At 57.3% G+C, this 20,923-nt stretch overlaps 1 protein-coding gene across 3 annotated transcripts in view; it reads left to right on the forward strand.

The window, feature by feature from the left end:
• The first annotated feature begins 748 nt into the window (after positions 1-748).
• Positions 749-20,923, forward strand: part of MGAT3 (beta-1,4-mannosyl-glycoprotein 4-beta-N-acetylglucosaminyltransferase) — a 29,060-nt gene continuing 8,885 nt past the window's right edge. The window contains exon 1 of one of the 3 annotated variants that reach the window (XM_074375579.1): positions 749-940. Coding sequence is in view for 1 of the 3 variants with exons in the window: in XM_045520643.2 (XP_045376599.2) it covers positions 20,821-20,876 (56 nt within the window). In the remaining 2 variants the exon portion in view is untranslated. Of the gene's footprint in view, positions 941-7,934; positions 9,944-17,777; positions 20,877-20,923 lie in introns of those variants that run through there. The other 2 variants (XM_074375580.1, XM_045520643.2) reach the window with 2 other exon arrangements.

Here is a 20,923-nt window from a genome sequence, read left to right on the forward strand (position 1 = left end):
GGTCTCTGCACACGGTCACAGATGAGTGTGCACATCATCACAGCCTCCCAGCCCCAGGAATGTACACAATACAGGACCTAGAGGCCTCTGTGCACCCGGTCACAGATAATGTGCGCACAACACGGTCCAGGCACGGCTTCCCGGATCCACTCCCATGCCAAACAGGAACAGACCTGGGTGCACGCTGCAGGTCACAGAGACCCTTGAACACTGCAAAACACAGACATACACATAACACGCACACATACAACCGGACACGCAGACCCATGCACATGCCAGACACACACACTCTCTGACCCGCCCCGCCTCCCGTCGCACACACACAACCGCACAGGACGCACGGTCACAGGCAGGGGCGCGCGCACGCGCGCGCGAACACACACACACACACACACACACACACACACACACACGCACACATACATTTGGTCGCACACGCGGGAGGCACAGAGCGGCGGCTGCCCGAGACTGCGGTCCAAGGCGCCCCGGCCCGGCGCAGAGAGCGGAGCCTCGCTGGCGGCGGAGGGTAGGGGGCGCCGGTGGGGGCGGGGCAGGGGCCGGAGCCGCCCGAGCCCGGCAGGAGCGGGCACCTCTGCGCTCCGCGCTCGGGCCTCGCCTCCGCACCCGCCGTGCGCCTCTCGTGGGGCCCTCTCCGGCGCCCGTCCGCTCGCCCGGCCCCAGCCGCGGCCCCGGGGTGCAGGCAGGCGGCAGCGCCGCGCCCGCGGGACGGGGTGGAGGTGGGGGCGGGGGGCGGGGATCGGGGCCGGGCCGGGGCCGCGCCGCCTGCGATGCCGGGCGCCCGCCGCAGCCGCCGCCGCCGGACCCCGGGATGGGGCGAGAGGCTGCGGCGGACGCCAGCATCTCCCCGCCGGGGGCCCCGGGGGCCGCGGAGTCGCCGCCGCCGCTGCTGCCGCCGCTGCTAAGACCCGGCGGGCGATGGGTGAGTTGACCCTGGCGTCCTGGGGGCCCGCGCCGCAGCCTCTCCATCCCCGCACTCTCGGCCCTTCGCCTCCATCTCCGCGCCTCCTCCGCGCTCGCTGCGCCCCGAGTCACGGCTCTTAGAGCCCCCCTCCCTAAGCGTGACCTTTGGGGGTGGGGGCTGGAGCACTCGGCTGAGGGGTTGGGGTTGGGGGCCGGGATGAGGGGCGGATGCAAGAGAGGCTACACAGCTCTGGCGCCCCCTCCCCCAACCCGGCTGCTCGGCGGAGCTTTCCATGGCCCGGGAGGGCAAAGCCTCATCCTCTCTACCCACCATCCCCTGCCTGGGCGGGGGGCGTCCCCAAGGCGCGGGGCTAGAGCCAGACGCTTTGTGCGCTGCACCCCGCGACAAACCTCCCGCGCGGCGCGGGGCTGGGGGTGGGAGGCCTCAGCTCCCGCCTTCTCCCACCCGCGACCCCGGCCTGCAGCGGCGGAGGCCCAGGCGCTGTCGGGGTGCTGGACGGGTGCGGGGGCCGAGACCAGGCAGAGAGGAGTGGAGAAAGAACCCCAGTCCTGTTGAGGGGGGGCTCCCGCTCTTTCCACTGCACTGCCCAGGGCGGGGAGGGGGCGGGGGAGGGAACCTGGCTCGGGGAGGGAGCTATAAATATCTGCAAATAGTGAGTTCTGGAACTGGGGATGGTGAGGGGAATGCACCTGGGTGTGTGTTGAGGGAGGGTGCCTGAGCTGGGGTGCCAGAGAAACAGAGACGGGTCTCAGCCAGTCCTGGTGACCTGAGATCAGGAGACTCTCCTAGCTCTGGAAGACGCCCTAGAAGGGGAGTGGGCAGGTACACTACTCCCGTGAGATCTCTCCGTGGTCCCCCAGGACTGGTACTCTCCCCATCCCCATAGCACTCCTCATCCTGGGACACCAGTCTAGATCTGCCTTGATGGAGGAGGTATGAGTACCACTGTGTCACCTCCCGGGCAGTTACTAAAAATCCAGGCAATGGGCCAAGTCTGGAGATGGAAGGAAGAGCAAGACAAGGGCTTCCCCACCCCCACCTGGGGGAGCTGGCAATTTTATGGGGTTATGGAGCGGAGGAGACAGGCACAGGGTCCTAGGAAAGTTTGAAAAGGGGGCTGCCAGCCCAAGGTGGAGAGAGAACTTGCTGGAAGACATAAAAGGAAGCTGGGAGAGTTTGCTTGGTAGAGAAAGTGGGAAGGACGTTCTGGGCAGAGGAATGGCACCAGCAAAGGCTTAGAGCTGTGAGTGCTCAGTATGTGCTGAGAGATGGAGGTGAGACACTGCTGGGGACCAAAATGAGAAGCCAGAAGAGACGGGAGCCAAGGCTGAAGGGAAGGAGGGCCAGTTGGAGGCGAGGTGGTGGGCTGCCCCAGGGAGCTGGCACAGGGACAGCACTGTGAGGAGCTGATGGGGCTGGGAGTGGCGCCGTCTGGCTCAGCTGCCCCTTCTGAGGGTCTGCCCAGTGCCCTGGATGTGGTCAGGGCTGCTTGACCCACATTTGTGACCCCTTTTACTGTGCTAGCTGGACCACCTCGGGCTAGTCAGCTTTCTGGACCTCAGTTTCGACGTCTGTCAAATGGGGAGAATCTGCAACAGAATTGTGGTGAGGACTGCAGGAGATGCTGCACAAGTGCCCGGCCACTGAGAAGTACTCAGGAAGGGGTTTGCTGCTGCATCGGTATTTTTACCTGTTAAATGGGGACATTGATACCAGCTGCAGGCCTTGTCCACTTCATGGGTGGTGGTGAGGATCACGTGAGGGCTGGATGTGACCAGAAGGCAGCTGAGGCCTGGGGAAACTGCATGTCCACGTCCTCTTTCTAGGAGAAGATGAGTGTAGCAGTGAGGAGTGGCTGGGGGCAGGGTAATCTGCACAGACAGCCTCCTGTCATCCCCGTGGGCACCCACCACTCTCAGCCCCCAGCGATGGCAATCATGGGACTCTGCTGTGTTCCCCAAGGCCAAAGCCTCTTTGCTCCTCATACTGCATGGTACACCCCTACCCCTCAGCCAGCTCTAATCTAGCCCACTACATGGAGACCAGTGCTCCCTTCTAGAAGTTTCTTCAGATATTCAGGCCAACAAACATGATGCCCTCCTGTGAGGAGCATGGTGCCTGGCAGCCAGGTGGAGAGGATACAGACCTTGCCCTCCAGAGATTAGAATCTAGTTGGGCAGCAGGTGCCTAGCCCCATGCTGGCTGCTTGCAAGCAGGGAGAGTGTCGCAATAATTGCACCATGAGGCAGTCAAGTGCAGGAGTTAAACAGCAAGGATTCCAGATCCAGTCGCCCAGGTTTGAGTCCCAGTCCTGTCACTTTTGATTATGTGTCTGTCTCTCTGTGTCTCAGTTTCTTTCTCTCTAAAATGAGGATGATGCACACCATTGCTGTTTGAACAGCTTGGATCAGTTTCTGGTGGCATTCGCAGCCCCCCTTCCAGAATGTCTCCCTATTGGCCTCTGCCTCCTCAGCGACTACACTGACTGCCCCAGTAGATGTGTTGTTCACTTCCCTGTTGTCTTCTCCTTCTGTCTGTGGTCCCTGTGGGCAGGGCCTGCCTTTCTGTACCCATTGCCTTGGCAGGGGGCAGTTCTGTTGGCAAGTGGTGACCAATTTCTGTGGTCCCAGCAGGGCTGATTTCCAGTTACCGACAGCTTAACAGTCTCAAAATGGGAGCCAGTGCAGCACCCAAGCATTCAGCAGGTGCTTAATAAATGACGGTAGAACAAGGAGGAAAGGCCCCAGAGACTGTCGGTCAGATGGACTTGGGGAGCTGCCACTTGATGCAGTAGCTGAGGAGGGCTTGTAGGGGGAGGTGCTGGACGGGCTGAGGGCAGGGCGGGAGACCACCGTGAATAAGTACCTGCAGGGACGAAGGGCAGCGGGAACGGCGATGTCTTCCTTTCCTCCACGCCTCTGGCCCTGCCTCACCCCTCTCTTGCCCTTTCTCCCTTGACCTTGGTCTGGCCTTAGCACAGAATGGCCCTGCTGGACCCCAAGCTTTAACCGAACAGATTCTGTTCCTTTGCTTATGCTGTTCTCTTTACCTGAATGTCTGTTCCACCCACCTCTCCCTCTGTCCTCTGAAGCTCTGTCACTCATCAAAAGCCTCCTCACGTACCGCCTCCTCCATGATGCCAGCCCTCCATCCCAAATCACACAGACCCTCCTCCTCCTGCTGACCCCCGGCCTGAGAGCCCTTCACACATGCATACTGTCTGCTCATAAAAATATTAGTGGCTAACACTTATTGAGTCTCTACAGTAACCTGTGTGTGGGGAAGTTGAGGCCCAGTGTCTTGTCAGCACTAACCCGCCCTTTATATCTCAGTTTGAGCATGTGCATCCTGGTCTCCTTGCTGGGGGCCCACAGTGTGTTTGTTATTACATGTTCCTGAGAGACAGTCAGCTCTATGGGCCTGCAGGAGCTCAAAAGAATGAACGAGTGACTGAGTAAATGAATGTTTCTCAGCCCAAGAGAACAGCCTGGCTCTTCCACCTGTTCTTCCCTCTTCTCCATCCCTGGTGGAGGAGACTGGCCCTCCAGAGGGCAGCCTCACTTGCAGCAGGACAGTCATCAGGACGCTGCTTGTCTCCATTTCCCAGAAGGGAAAAGTGAGGCTTCAAGAGCAGGTGGGAACTTCCCAAGGGCTGGAAGCAGGCCTGGTGGGCAGAAGGGTAGTGGACCACCCTCTGTGGTCTAGAATGGGCTGGCAAGGGGACCCAAGGCCTTGTCCATAAACCAGGAAGTTAATGGGGTCCCCAAATACTTTTCCTTGTGCTGCTGAAATTTCCCTGTTGGCTCACTTCCTTTCATCTTCTCTATAAAAATAAAACTGGAACAATAGGAATCATTCACACACCTAATTACTCTGTTGTTTATGAATTTAGAGCTTATTTGGCCAAACACTTTGGTTCCCACTGCAGCAGGAATCCTGGGAGTGGGGTAGGGTGCAGGGTGAAGGCCAGGACAGAAGGTAGGAGGAGTCTGTGCTCATACTGGGGCCTCGTGAGGGTCCGCCCTTTGGCTGCCCTCCCTAGGCAGGCCAGGAACTTCCCAGAAAGGACAGGCCAGACAGGGTCTGAGCGAGGGAGGGTGACCAGAGGCAGTCTCTGGAGATTCTGGTTGCAGGGACTCATGATGGAGGACTTTCCGGCTCTTCTCCCCAGCCTTGACCTCCAAGTCATAGTAATTTGCAGCTATTTATCGAGCACTTACTATGTGCTGGGCACTGGGCCAAGCATTTTGCGTCATCCCAGAGACACTGCCTAACTTCCCTCGAAGTAGGTGCTCTTATTATCCCACTTGGCAGTTTGAGGTGGTCTGGGGCCCAGGGCCAGGAAGTGGCAGGGCTGGGATCATATCCAGCCTGAAGGACCCCAAAGCTTGATGGGACACCTGTCTAGGGTGAACCCCCCAGAGCTTGCTAAGTACTCTGGACAAATCCCTTGTGGCTGCCCTTCCCTGGTTACTGGGAGCTGGACACACAGTGTGGGTGAATCGTGGTGGCGGGAAGGGGGACCAGGGAGAGCTGCCCATGATGGTCGGGGGGGGGGGAGTGGCTTCCGGGCTGGGCACACAGGCACTCTCTAGGGGCTGGCACCAGGCCTGACACAGGGAAGGCACTGGAGAAATATTTCTTAAGTATCTGTTGAGTGGTAATTTTGAGAGTGGAAAGTGAGGGCTACTTCCAGACACAAGGCTACTTCCAGACATTGGCTGGATTAGGTGAAAGATTGAGAAAGTGCCTTCCCAACAGTCACCCAGGACTGTAAATGTTAATGGTCGTAAGTCATATTTATAGTGTTTATAGCACAAATGGGAACGAGACACTGGTGCTTTCTTGCGTGATTTCGTTTCAGTATCACAGAGGCGATGCCCCTACCCCCCCCAACCAGACTAGAAATCCAGGTGCCAGCTCAGGCCTCTACTGGTGCTGTCCCTTTGTCTGGAACACCCTTCCCTTCTCCCCCTGACTCATCCTTTAAGACTCCTCCAGGAAGCCATGCCTCACCCCTGCCCTACTGATGCTCCTTGCAGAGATTTATATCTGTCCATCCCCATGGGATAAGAACCTTGTGCAGGGCAGGTCTGTTGAGGGCCTGGTGGGGATGCCAGTGGAGTGAATGGGGAGGACTCTGTCAGCGGGACTCCGGTGGAGGTCACCAGGGCCAGCAGTGGGGCTGCTCTGCTGTTCCTTGTGTCTGGGTGGGAAAGGGAGGGAATTATGAGAAAGACCAAGGGGCTTTCTGGTGTGGCTCCTGGAGGCAACTGTAAGGTGCAGCTCTGCCAGTGGACTGTCACCTCAGCGCAGAGAGGGGGCCAGATTGGGGAGCCACATGGCCAGCTGATCCCGCCCATTTCACAGAGGGAACACTGAGTCCTGGGGCGCTTGGCACTGACCCAGGGCGCCACGGAGTGTGGACGAGGGTCCTTTTTGTGGTCTGTAGGAGGGGAGCCCAGGGCTATGGGGCTGCACCCCTCCCCAACTCCTGTCCCAAGCTGGAGTATTTCTCGATGGGGTCCAGGTCAGGTCTAGGGGTGGATGAGAAGGAGGCACAGAGAGCAGGGTCCCCAGGGCTCAGGTCTGCCCTCTGGTCCTCCGGTGTGGGAGACAAAGCTCCTTAGAAAATATGCGTATTGTCCCAAAGCTGGCAGGAAATCCACGTTGATGGTTCATCCCAGCAAAAAGGTGCACAGGAGAAAAAGTCTGTAACAACTTAGGCCAGACTGTTAGCTCAGCGGGTGGTGAGGTGGTGGGTGACATGGTCCTGTTTCTTTTGCTGTGATTTCTAGATTTCCTAGAATGTACAAGAAACCCTTAATAACTAGAAAGATGAAGTTGTATTCTAAAGGAGAGAGGTAAGAAAAGTTTCCGTAAGAACAGCCAGATCCTCATTTGTTTGATTCTTGTCGAACACTGCTTGTGGGCAGCCTCCAGAGGGGCTGGCTGTGGGGTCTCAGGAAGGGAGTTGCCCAGCCCTGGGCATCCCCCAGAACAGGTGCGCCTGTGGAAGCAGACAGCTTGTGTTTCTCTCATTCCTGGAAATTGGGTCAGTGAGAGCCCAGGCCTGGGCCTACTGGGATGCAGCACCCCGAGAGTTCAGTCCAAACCTCTGACCTCTTTCCTATGGCGGCAGTCTGGCCTTCACCCCTCTTCCCCCTGACCCCCAAGTTTCAGCCTTGGGGACACTGCAGTGTTGGGCCCTCAGCCTGGAAAGCCAACCCACTCCACCCCAGGTGCTGCCATCCAGCCAGGAAGCCATTCCTGCCCCTTCTGGCCAGAGGTGGCCCCAGGGCTGTTAGCTTCACACCTGCCCCTCCCTGATGCCCAGTGGGTGTGCGTCTGTTTACTGTCTTTCCCACTGACTGCTGCCTGGAAGTGCCTTTCCAGCAGTCCTCCTGCAGCGTGGTCAAGTTCTACCCTGTGGTAATAGTATTCCTCACCACAGCTGAGCCCTGATTGTGGGTAGGGACTCAATTCCTGTCTCCCCCACGGCCCCTGGCTCTGTACCTGGTCCAGAGCATTCATTCATTCATTCATTCATTCATTCATTCAGCACTTATTGAATGGATGCCAGCTGTGTGCCAGGGGCTGGTCTAGGTGCCAGGGCACAGATCTACTGACTGCAGGGTGATCTTGTCTGTGTTTTTACACATATGTTTTGTGGGAGTCACATGCATGTGCACACAGCATAAGCACCTCTGTCATGTATGACTGTGTCCCTTAGGCTGTGCCCATGTGTAATTTTGCCAGTACCTTGGGCATGCCTAGCTAATTCATTCAGCAAGTGTTCACTGAGCACCCACCAATGAGGTGCTGGGCCCTGACCCTGAAGATTAATGTCCCAGGCTCTCTGCCCTTGGATAGTAGCCATCTTGTGGGGCCATTGCAGTGCAGACTGGCGGGGACAGAGGCCAGCAGGGGTGGCAGTGGTCAGATGGCACTGTGGGGAGACTGGGACAGGGGTGGGGAAGGGCATTCCTGCATGGCTGTGGGTATGCTTTGCGAAACTCCCATAGCCCTGGGACCCCAGGCTGGCCCTCCTTGCTGGTTTCACTGCTCTAAAGTGCCCCTGAAGGCTGACGGGGCTGGAGCACGGAGTCAGGGACTGTAAGCCCCGTTGCTGGTGCTGGGAGGAGAATATGGAGCCCTGAGGAGGAAGAGTGTTGGCTGGAGAACTCGTGGTACAGAACTTTCTGTGAGAGGAGAACCTCAGGACCAGACCCCAGAACAGCACTTAGAAAGTAGGACCCCTCGATTCAGACCAGGGAAGCTGGAATATGGAACTTGAAGGGGAGAAATGGAGCAGCAAACCTAGAATGCCGGCCTTCTGGGACATGAAACACTGATGTCAGCTGGAGCTGGGAGATCAAGTCCGTGCCCCCAGGGGTCAGTGGGGAAACTGAGGTCCAGAGAGGATGGGGAGGTCCTGTGCCTTGGTAAGCGGCAGTGGGCATGCATATGGTCTCTGCTGAGCCAGGCCCTTCCCACAGCTTGCTGGTACCTGACCTTGGGCAAGTCCTGTCCCCTCTCCAAGTCCTGGTTCCCTCATCCATGAAGATGAGATGAGGTGGAGCATATCACTTGGGAAGGAGGCGCTGCTCTTGGTGCCCAGGGTGGCATTGCAGAGGCCAGGACCCTGGCCACCTCACTCCTGGAATGATCGTCTCAACTTTTCTGTCGCTGCTGTTCCCTCTCTCCTGCCCCACAGTCAGTGAGAAGTTTGAGCACTGGCGGGTCTATTTCAGAACACTCGGATCCAGCAGGTGGGAAGGACTAAGTAATTAACAGAGCAAGAACAGATTGGTGACTCCCATGAAATAGAGGAGCAGGAGCCCAGCGCCTACAGCCCTGCATGATGTCCCCTGCTGTTTGGTGAGGGCTTACTGAGAGTCCTTGGTGGGGACAGTTAGGTCCTGACCCAAGGGGGCTATGCCCCCTGGCAGGCAGGGGTGGACAGAGAGTAATCAGGAGGGGAAAAGAGAAAACCCTCATTGTTCAGCCTCATGGAGGCTCACCAGGTGCCCAGAGCCGCAGAGCCAACCAGCTGTGCACCTGCTCCATCACGACCACTCCCAGCAGGAGGCTAATTGTGGTGCTCAGATTCCCAGAAGATTTGCAGAAGCTGCAGGCCCTGGGCCAGGTGCAGCCCTGAGTCCCTGCAAGGACCCTGCAGGCCGGTGTCACCAGCCTCCCTTTTATGCCTCAACAGACAGGCCTGGAGAGGGTGGGAGTTTTGCTGAGGGCCCCAGAGCTGTGGGTAGCAGAGCTGGGTTCACACCCATTTGCTCACTCAGCAGTGGCTTGTTGAGCACCTGTTGTGTGTCAGGCACGGTGCTGGGCCCTGAGCACCCAGCGGTGAGCTGTGGTGGGGAGGGTCCTAACCTGCTCGAAGCCGTTGCTTCATTTTCCACCTTCTTCCTTCCCGGACCTCCTCCCAAAATCAGCCGTCACGTTGCTCAGAGTGCTTGAAGGATAGAGTCATTTCCTGTGTCTCCTTTCATCACCGCTGTCCCATTAGAATTCAACACAGATGAGACGCTTCATTGGGGTGGGCTGAGCTCAAGGTTGCGTGGCAGGCAGGACTAGGACCTGTAGCCACTTTTCTAAGCTCCAGACCAGGCCTGAGAGCCCAGCGGCATTGACTGAAAAGTGCAGGTGTGTGGATTTGGGGAGAGGGTCTTTTATTCATTCAACACACCTCGGTGTCAGGCTCTATGCTGGAGCTGGGGGCCCTGAAGAGGCAGCTCGGCTCTTTCCACAGCCTGGGGTCAGGGAGGCCTGGAGGAAGTCCAGTTCAGCCAAACCCTCCCGAGACCGGCATGGGGATGGGGAGTGTAAGATTACACAGAAACTTCAAGCCTCCTAGAAGATCTGGACTTTATCCTGAGGCCAACGGTTCCCAGCTAGGAAGGGCAGCGTCAGATGTAGCTTTTGCTTGGCTCATGGGGACCAGGCTGGGAGCTCCTTAGGAAGGCCACTGCTGCCATCCAGGTGAGCATTGGTGGTGGCAGAACCAGCACGGGATAGTGACACAGGGAAAGGGGTGGGAATTGAGAAGTATGGGGCATGAAATAGACAAGCCTTGGTGAAAGGTGTGTGGGATCAGTGAGAGTGAGGACTTAGGGGGGGTCCTGTGCTCCTAAGGGTGGGCGGCTAGGTGGATGGTTACATCACTGACAGGGCCCAGAAGGAGGAAAGTTCGTAATGCCCAAAGTTATCCAAGTGTCCCTGCGTGCCAGGCTCAGGTCACAGTTTATCAGCTCAGGTTGTTGGAACAACTGTTTGAGTGAGTTCTTTGTGTCTTATTTTGTAGTGGAGGATCCCAGGCAGGATGGGAACTGATTCTAAAGCCCAGGCCCTGCCCTCCCTGAGGCCTGGCCCAGATCCCACTGGCTCTGCTCCTCTCTCTCCCTTCTCACTACTGGCACTTGGGCTTCTCAAGTGTACCAATACCTACCACCTGCCATCCTGTACGCATGGGGAGATTCCCCTAGGACACCTTCCACTCCTGCTGCCTAGGAACACAAGGACCAACCTTTGCCTCCACCCTGCGTGTGGGCATCCCCACCCTGGACATGGGCACCCCCCTGCATTGGCACTCCCCTACTCCCCCAGCCTCCAGGGTGCAGCACATGGAACGAAGTCTCTCCAGCTGTGGCTTGATCCTGTTGAAGCTTGGTTCTGTTGCCTGCCCTGCCTGTGCTAGAGAAACCCCGTGAGGACAGAGGAGGGGTGGGGTGTGCCCTTCCCTCCCTTCCCCCACACTCAGGCTTTCTGGGCTGGAGATAGAGCTGAGGCTCAGCACTGAAGTGGCCCTTTGTACATTGTCCCTGGAGGATGGGCAAGCCTGGCGGGAGGGGCTGGCACTGCCCGGGATGCCTGGGCTGGGTGGCGCTGATCTCAGCAGGGCTCGGGGGATAGGGGGCTTTCTCTGGGCCACTGGTGCTGTGGAGAGCACTCTGCTAGGTGTGGGTATGCACCGGCGGGCCTGCTGCCCCAGGCACCCCCAAACCAGATACTTGCCACTGGGAGTTGATCATCACTTCTCATAAGAGTTCCATCATCAACTGTTTGTGGAGCTCCTGCTCCAGGCCAGGCTTTGTCCTAGGGGGTGGGGAGCAGCAGTGACCGGTGACTGAAGCCCATGGTGACCCTGCTCTCCTCTTGTTGACATTCCAAATGAGCAGGGTGTGGGTGGGGGAGACAGACCACTAACACATAAACAATGAGACAGATAGCTTCCGCAGGGAGGAGTGTTGTGAAGCCGATGACCTGGGGAGGGAACAGCCGCTTTAGCTGGCTGGTCAGGAAGGCCCCTCTGAGCAGGCAGCCAGCAAATGGAGATCTGAGGGAAGGGCATTCAGGCAGAGGGAACAGCCAGTGCGAGGACCCTGAGACAGGTGAGCCTGGGGTGTGGGAGGGGCAGAAAGGTGGGGACTGAGCCGAGAGGATGAGGGAGGTGAGGTCAGCAAAGCCTCAGGGACCAGACTGGCAGGGCCTCCGGGCACTGTGAGGAGCCTGGATTTTATTCTCAGTATGTTAAGGGGTTTGAGTGGGGTTGGGGTAGTGTCCTAATGGGGACTTTGCAGTGACAGAATCTGTGGGGCTCGGTGCCAAATGAAAATGTGGGCCCTTTGTTCAAAAATTATGAATTTCAAGACAGGAAAAAAAAAGGCAGGAGGGAGGCCACTGAAGAGGATGAGTGGGGCTCGGTCCTAGGGGCATTTTGGAGGGAGGTGCCAACAGGCCTCATAGCCAGGCCATCCAGCCACGTGGTGAGGCCGTGTGGAGGGCGAGCATGAACCTCCGCTCAGGAGCTCAGAGATCTGGTCTCTGTCAAGGCTCTTTGGATATTACCATGTTTAATCCTCATGGGATGAGGGCCTGGGAAGGTCCCTCATTGCAGATGGGGACTCTGAGGCCCAGGAATATTAAGTGACCTGCCCAGGATCACACAGGGGGTCAAGAAGGGCCGGGAGCCAGATTTGAATCCAGTTCCCCTTGAAGCCAGATTCCAGGCCCCATTGCAGTGCCCCAATCTAAGGCCCCACTGCAGTGCCTTGCCCCCGCTGTCTCTAGAGAGATGGGGCTGAGGGGCATCTCACATAGCGCCGGGGCCCAGAAATGCGTTTCCGCTCTTGTAGAGGCAGAAAGCACTCAGCCCTGGCCTACCCGGCCTTGTTTTCCCTCACCGTGAACCTGGAGGTGTGGGCGTTCTCATCTCCATTCCACAGATGTGGAAACTGAGGCAGGGCAGAGCTGGTCTCGGGCCCTGAACCCCGTCCACTAGGCTTGTCTGCTCTGGCTGCCCTCTCTTGTCCAGACGGGGCAGGGTGGGTCATTTGGGTCTGGAAGGCCGAGTGGCTGAGAGGTGGGCCAGGAGTTGCAAGCCCAAGGTGCGGGGCCCCCTGGGGGGATTCTCTCCGCACTGACCTCAGTGGGCTCTGTACGGATGTGAACAACAGGCCTGTGTGAGGTGGCGCTCAGTCTACATTCGTTGAAGGACTGGCAGCGTGTTCCTGTTCATGAACTGGAAGAAGCTGGGTTCTCTATCCTCTGATCAGAAGCTCTATTAATGATTAATAATCTGCCCAATTAGTTATTGCAGGCTTGTGCTCCACTCCTGCTACCTTGGCCCCACCCTGGCTGGACCCTGGCCTCTGCTCTCTTCTTCCTTCTCCCTTCCAGCACTGCACACTGCCCTGCCTCTCTCAGCCCTCCCCCTGCAGGGATGACTGGGCCTCTGGGCCGTTGGGATGTCCCCCATGCAGGGTGTCCTCTCAACTCTCCTCGTTCTGGCCTTCAGCCACCCTCCTGGGTGGGGCTCATCCTGTCTGACAGATGGAGACACTGAGGCACAGTGGGGCCATGGGGCAGGCAGACAGGCCAACAGGAAGTTTCTCTTCAGGCTGATGGGGGCTCCTAAGTAGGCTGGGGTTGATGGTACTCCGCCCCTCAGGGAGGCAAGGGCTCAGGTGGGGCGTGAGGGGGGAGAAGGAATCCCAGGAGTGAGGCAGTTAAAGGCCCCCGATGCATCCATCCCCTCAGCAGCACGCATGAGCGCAGCTCCACCAGCCAACTGTCTTCTGCACCAGGGTCTGACTTATGTCTTCATTCTCTCAGGAGGACCCTGGAGAGGGTCATTCCTAACACAAAGAACGAGTGCTTTGCCAGTGGTGGACTTGAACGTGGAGCCAGGCAGTACAGTAGCTGTTAGGGGGTCTCTTCTGAGCCTGCTGATTTCTCACCTGTGGCCAGCCTTGCTCCCACTCCCAGAGAGCCCCTCTCCCTGGCCTACTCGCACCCCAACAGGGTGGAGCGCTGGGCCCATGTGCAGGTGAATGGCCCAGGTTCTCTGATGGGCATTGTTGGAATCAGACCTAGGTCTCCCAGCTCCTTGCCCCACCCCCAGACTCACTTTGTTTGAGGCACTGGGTCCTACCAGTGGAGAGTTTACTTCCGGGCTCTTTTGCGTGTACCTCCATGTCCCATTTGACAGTGCCCAGGAGCCAGGGCACAGTTCACAGTGAACTTCCGCCCAGAGAGGGAGTAGGACAAGGCTCTGAGAGGAGTTGGGGATGCAGTTCACTGAGCTCAGAGCACAGACGGGCTCCTCACCTGTAAGATGGAAACCGCGATGCTCCCACCTCAGCTCTGCGGATTGGCTTCTGCAGGCTGGGGCTGCCTCGCCCTGCCACTTGGTTACCTGTTTGTATCTGGTAGTTGAGGAGACTGAGGCCAAGAGAGGTGAGGCCACCCAGTTGGGAAGAGGTGGAGCCAGGAAACCAGCTCGGGTGAAGGGCAGAGCTGGCACCAAGCCAGGCCAAGGTTGGGTCCCCATGTAGCTCCCTGCCACCTGAGCTCAGCCTGGGGGTTGGGGGATAGCCTCCAGGGAGGAAAGAGCTGCCGCCAAGCCATGAAGGCCAGGCATGGGATCGGGAGGCACAATGCAGCAGTGATGCCGGGACACTGCCTCGCCGAGGCAGGTACCGGGTCAGGTGAGGGGAGGGTGGGCCTGGGGGGACCCAGGGAGAGGCAGGCAGAGGCCAAGGCAGGGTCGGGTGGTGGGGAACGAGAGGCCCCAGGGTCTGGGTTGGACACTTTGCTGCTCTTAGAGGGTGAACCAGGCTGGTCACCCAGACTGTGAACCCCCTTCCTCATCTGTGATAGCGATGGGGGCTAACGTGAGGAGAAACACTGCTGGCAAACAGTAAATGGAAACCCCTGAGTGATGGGCGCAATCGCTGTGAGACCCTCCCTCACTGTCTCTGAGTTCTGGGCCAGCGGGGCTGGGAAAAAAATAATGCGGAAGGAGGGCCGTGCACATGGGCAGGGTCTGCAGGAGCCAGGTCCTCTAAGGGGCTTCTAGCCCTCAGAGCTCCTGAAGTCCAGGCCTGGCCTCAGAGGTTTTCCAGCTTTTTAGAGCACAAGACCCCCTTCAAGCTACTGGAAACCCCAACACGGGACCTTGTCCAGGTGATCTGTTTCCATTGGAGTTGGGTGGGGGGTGGAAGAGGCTCTGGGGCTCCCTTGGCCTTTCTGGGAACCTTGGGTTTTGTGAAATGCGGTTTTAAGTCACTGCAGCCCAGCCTTGCGCCTAGAGGATTGTGGGGGGTGGGCAGCGGGGCTCACACGGTTACAGGTGGGGGTGGCATGGGCAGAGGGGATCTGGGAAGGTGCAGCTCTCTTGGGCACAGTGCTCTGGTGGCTGGTCTGGGCATGTGCCAGAGCCAGGGAGGCATGTGACCCACAAACGCAGGCCTAGGGGCTCCTGCTGGGGGCCAGAGCAGAAGTGAGGGGGCCTTTGCCCTGGGCAAGGCTCAAGGCAGCAGCTTAGACTTTGTTCCTGAACTCCTGAGTGAGGACCCACAGAGGTGGTGGGCAGGTGTGAGTCCTGGTGCTGCCAGTTGAATCTCAGGCTGGTCCTCAGCCCCTGTGCCCATCGCCTCACCGCCCAGTCGCCGTTAGGATAATGGAGTAAGGTGAGCGCCACAGCACCTGGCACCCAAAGGCACTCAGTTAAGTGCCAGCTGCCAAGAGGACTGTCATGATGGAGGCGCCACCTCCTGGGAGGAATGTTCCAGGCCCACGGCTCTCCCGCTCTGCCTAGCCCTGCCCAGCTAGAAGGTGTGGCTGTCTTGACCTCAATAAGGAAGTAAACTGAGTCAGGCTCAGAGAGATGAGGAATCGCAAACTGTAGCAAGGGCCAGGCGGGTCTGCGGAGGGTTAGAGGCCGGTGGTATTTGCAGGCCGGGAATGTAGAGGGCAGAGTTCCGTGAGAGTCTGTTAACATCAGAAACAAACGGAGACCAGCGTTGGGAAGTTCTTGAGCAGAATGAATCAGCCCAGCCGTGCAAACAAAGCTCAGCTCAGCTCAGCCCACTTTGTGAGACCAACCCAACCTGGGTCATCCATTCGGGTGCCTCTGGCAAAATTTCCAAGGTTGATATGAGACAACTTCTCATCAACCCCCCATCACCTGAGAAAATCCCAAAACTATCAGTTTTCTACAAATCAGAAAATCAAGTTTCTTAGTCCTTAAGTTTTGTCTCCCTGCCTTGGGATTGCTAACCCAAGAGGGCACCAACCCAGATGGGGGTCTCAGGCTTCTGCCCAAGCAGCCCCTGAAGTCTGGGGAGTATCCTTGCCGCCCTCTCCTCGAGGCCCCCCATGCCCCTCAACAGACTCTGGGCCCTGTTTTGCTGCCATGGCACTGGTTGTTCCTGACACACAGGCTTTTGTGCCCTTCACCTGATGCCTGGCATACCGTCTCCACTCTGCGAGGTGGCTCCTTCTCGACCTTGGGTCTCAGCTGAAATGTCCTTGCCTCGGGAGGTCCTCCCTGATACCTGGCATCCTCTGTTGGTTGGTTTTCTCATTTGTCCTCTGTCCCTCCACTAGACTGAGCTCTGTGAGGACCTCATCTCCCCATCTTGCTCCCTGCGGCTCCTTCAGCTCCACACCCAGGGCTGAACTGCTCTCTCCACCCACCCCAGGACAGGGCAGAGGCACCAGCAGCCCAACCGCAGTCCTTACGTTTCCCCAAGACCTGCTCACAGCCCCTGGGTGCCTTCCCTCCACCCTGGCCCAGTGCCCACAGGGTCAAGTCCACGACTGTGTGGCTCTGCTGGAGACACAGCCAGATCCCTGTGCCTGAAATTCCACCCTAGAGCTTGTCTGTCTGGAGTGCCCCAGACATTCACTGAACATCTGTTGGCTGGGCCCCAGGTTGGACGCAGGGAGCACAGGCTTGGAGAACTCACAGTGTGGGATGGAAGTGGGCAAGGCAGGGGACATGGCCAATAGCACCTGAAGTTTGCTGTGACAGGGCAGAAGCAGGGGTTGGAGGAGACAGGACCCTCAGTCTGGTGACCCTCAGTCACACTCAGGCAGGGGTTTAGGGTTGGGATCAGGGTTGGGGTACCTTGAGGGGTTCCTGATTTGGGAGCACCTGTTCCCTGTGCCCACAGAGCCCTTTCTGGGGGATGTTTGTATGTCTCTGCATCGAGCCCCTCTCCCCAGACCACTCCAGAGTCTCTGCTTCCACCTCGGATGCCTTGGTCTCCCTCCTGTGACAGCGTTCACCACGTGCCCCTCACCAGATGTTTGACTCAGACCTCCTTGTTCCGCGCCCTTTAGATATGTGAACTCCTCCCCACAGTCCTGTGACGTGGACACCCTCACATCCCCATTTCACTGATGAGGAAGCTGAGGCCCAGGGAAATGGAGAACCCCTGCCATCTGGCTGCAGGGTCTGAAAACTGTCTCAGGTGGCCTCTGTGCAGAACAAAGTCCAGGCCCCAGCCCCAGGCTTGGGTCAGTATATGTCCTGGCCTCACACGGACCACCTGCACCAGCTTGTCCTTCACGACTCTGTTTCTGCTCTTCCTCCTTCACAGACTTTCCCTGGGTCCCACCTTCAGGCCCAGCTCTTGGCCCCGGGATGTCAGGCGGCCCCTCAGAGCTGTGTCCCTCCTCCCTCCATCAACCAGTATTTAGCAAGTGCCTCGGTAATAGCTCACCACCATCCCTCACCAAGGCCCTGTGTGCCAGGCTGGACACGCCAGGCTGCCTCCTCACTCCAGCACCCCTGCTGTCCTGATGTACATCCTCCCCTCAGCTCCTCCCGCTGCCTCCTCCACTGCTCCCACGGGGCTGGTGCAGCAGACCCAGCTCCTTGCCTCTGTTCTCCATGTTCAGTCTAAACCTGTGCAGTCCAATGCAGTTACCACCAGCACACGTGGCTATTAAAACTAAAATTTGAATTATTAATTAGTTACAATTTCCTGTCAATTACAAGTGCTCAGTAGCCACGTGTGGCTAGTAGCTGGTGTGTTGGACAGCCTGGGCCTAGAATTCCTGGGAACTGAGGGTCATGGTACACCAGACCCTCCTTCGGCCAAGCCATTTGTGTTCAGCCTGGGGCAGGACTCCCAAGTCTGCAGCCCCACTGGACCCCAGGTTTGCCTGTCAGCAGGTGCAGGATGCTTGGGAAATCTCGATTTCCATCTGCTTCATTCCCACAAGCTCTGGATGGCTGAGTGAGTAGCTTAACCTCTTGAAGCCTCTATTTCCTCATCTGCAAAATGGAGACACACATACCTTCCTCCAGTATTGGCCCCATGAATTGGCCCCTAATTTCTCTCCAGCCCATGCATCGGCAGCTCCTGGCTCATGGCAGGTCCTGAGTAAACGTCCGCTAGCAGCCTGGATGATGTGCTGGCTGTAGAGTGACCCCTGCTTGTAGGCTTGTCCCTTGTGGAGCCTGCCTGATGGATATGAACCAAAGGAATGAATAAAACAATGAGAGGTGAAGGAATAAACACAGCGTCAGCTGTTTCTTGCTGTTTCAGAGTTTTCAGAGTTCTTACCAGAACTCTGAAATCTATCATATTCGGTAGCCACCTCCTCTGCCCATCTCTCCATGTGAGGTTATAGAACCTCACTTTGGAAGGACCCTTATTTAGTCTCGGAATTGGTGGGGAGGTAGTTGCTTTCTTGTGATGCCTGAGATGCTGATCGGCTCTGCTTAATTAACCCCAAGGAAGAAACTGGAAGCAGTAGCAGAAGGCTGATTTAGGCCAATAGGAAGAAGAATTTCTAGCAGCCCAAATGGAATGGGTGTCACTAACAACTGGACAAGCAAAGGCCAGGTGGGCAATTGGCAGGGGCACTGGCCTGGGGTGAAGGTTTGGATGAGTTCTTCAAACTTCCATGGGGCTCCAGATTTCTCAGGTCTGGCCTTGGTTCTGCAAGCCAAATGAGTCACTGAGAATGCCCTACAAGGTGATGGGTGCCAGTCAGTAGTAAGCAGCCCCCCAGTTGGCCCAGTTCTTTAACAAAGCTGGCCAGGAGCAAGGCCTACCACATTTAGAGAGGTCATCCGCATTTGGTCATCTGGCAAGGAAACCCAAATGGAAGGAAACAGGCATTTTTAGAGCATCTACAAAATGCCAGGCTCCAATACAAGATGCTTTGGTACCATGGTTCATCCAGGTCTCCCACAGGACTGCAGGGAGAGTCTATCTTCCTTCTATATCTGTGAAGACCAAGGCTCAGAGAGGCTAAGTAACTTGCCTAAGATCCCACAGCTAGTAAGTTACAGCACTAGGATTCAAACCAAATCCTCCTGACTTCCAGTAGCAATGGAGGCCAGTGCTCACTGAGCGCCAGCTGTATGCTTAGGCACAATTACTAGTCTTTTGCATGGATCAACTCATTTGATTCTCACAGCAACTTTATGAGATAGGAACTGTTATACCTTCATTTTATGGAGAAGGGGAACTGAGGCATTGTGGAGTAACTTGCCAAGGTCAGAGGCAGTGTTCAGATCTGACATCATAACCACTGGCCTCCACTGTGTGTTTAGAGCTGCTGAGCACAACAGAATTTGCTGCAAAGGTGCCTTGCCCCCCGCCCCCTCCTCCTCACAAAGCCAGGCAGAGTCCTGGAGTAACATGAGGCAGGACCGGGATGGAGTGGAAAGCAGACTTCAGTTCAAAGTCAAGATGCCCTTTGAAGCAGAGGGAGAGATGGTGTGGGTCCATATGAAGGTACTCTTGGGTTGGGGTTGTAGATGGGCCATTTCCTGCCAGGAGTGGAGACAGGGTGGGCTGTGCAACCTCTAAGGTTTCTCCCATGGATATCCAAGGGTGCTCCGAGCACCTAGTAGGTGTTGGAGCTGTTCGCTGTTGGACAGAGACCACAGCTGGCCCCTTCTCCCAGTCAGAGGAGTGCTCTGTGGCTGTCGCAGAGCTGAGGACACGAGGGATCAGGTCTTGTGAGGCAGGTGGGGAAGGGGGCCTGAGGGTGGCAGATAGGAGAAGTAGCCTTTAGGACAGGAGCTGTTGAATCACAGAGGAGGCTGGCAGGTGCCAGGACCAAGGGCCAAGGACACCCCAGGCCTGAGCTAGGACCCTGGTCAGCGCACGTGAGCTCAGGACCACGGAGAGCTCCACGGGAGCCTCCTGTCACCCTGGTGACAGCTGTCAGGGTGTGCCTGCACCTGGGAGGCTGCTGCCCATCTGGCCAGCCCCAGAATTACAGCCCGTAGCCTCCAGGGAGCATCTGTCTTCTCTCTGGCCAGGAGACCCCACTGGACTCAGCCTGAGCCCAGACCCCAAGGTCATGGCTGGGTCGTGGGGTTTGGGCTCATTTGCTTCCTTATCTCTCATCTCATAAGCTTATCAAGCAGAGCCCAAGGAAAGAGGTCACAAGAAGGGAGAAGTGGGAAGAGGGAGAGAAAGAAGAAAATCTGCCCAGCTGGAACCTTCTGGGCATGGCCACAGGAACAGGAGGCCCAGGGTGGGCTGGCCCTGCCACCATCCTGGCTCAGAGTCAGCCTCCTGCATCCATGATTATCTGACTACCAGGAAGCACCCAGCTCATCCCACCCCCAACCTCCACACAGGAGACCCCGGGTCCCTGGGGTTGGGTGCAACTCACAGAGTATGTGTGGAGTGGGCAGTGGTGGGCGGGCGTCATTCTAGGGAGCCTCCCAGCGAGCCTCATGGTTCTTCCCTGAAGCACCAGGAAGTAGGGTACCATTTCCCAGCCCAGCCCGCGTCAGGCTCAGGCTCTGTCCCGGTTCCACTTGCTCCACTTGAAGACCCTCCCTCCACCCCTTGCTGCTCTTAAACAAGACAGCACCTGCCAGGGCCCCACCTCTGAGCCTTTGCTCCAGCTGCACTCCAACCTGAAGGCTCTCACTACTTTTCTTCCAGGTGGGGAAGTGACAGTAGCAACAAGAAGAGCTAAAGATTATTGGGCACTTACTCTGTGCTAGGCACTTGACGTGGATTATTATTGAACCCTCATTTTATAGATGGGAAAAAGGAGGAAGATCATTAACCTGCCCAAAGCCACACAGATAGGAAATGGCAGAGCCAGGATTTGAACTGTTTGGTTAGGTTCTAAAGTCAGTGTACATGCAAGTGACAGTGAACATGTGGAGGTGGCCCAGGATGACGCAGGTGCTCTTGTTGATAACCTGCTGTTCCAGCTGTCTGTCCAGCGGGAGAGACAGACTTCTGGGGAGACGGGCTCAGCATGGCGAGCATGGGGACAGGCTGGTGCTGTGTTTTGGTCTCTCCAATCCGGTGTCACATTTAAAGTGGGCAGGGCAGCACCTAGAGGACCCTGCAGACACAGAGCTGCCTTGAAGCCCAGCTCTGCCATTTACCATCTCCATGGAGGCTGTTGAGGGGTGGACTCCACCCCAGTCAAAGGCTGGTCCACCTTTCAGGTCCTAGAGACACTAAATTTGACTCCTCGCTCACATTTCACATCCAAGTCATTGACAAATCTTGCAGAATCCCACCGCTTCCTGCACTCCCGCCTCTGGCCCAGGCAGGGCAGTGGCCTCCTCGATGCTCTCCCTGTTGTGCTCTTTAAGTGACAGTCTGTTCTCTGCAGAACAGCCCAGGTGAGCCTGTTCAAACCGGAGGCTCTGCTCAGAATCCCCCTGCAAAA

Source organism: Camelus bactrianus, chromosome 12, assembly GCF_048773025.1.
Source record: "Camelus bactrianus isolate YW-2024 breed Bactrian camel chromosome 12, ASM4877302v1, whole genome shotgun sequence".
In the NCBI taxonomy this organism is placed as follows: Eukaryota; Metazoa; Chordata; class Mammalia; order Artiodactyla; family Camelidae; genus Camelus; species Camelus bactrianus.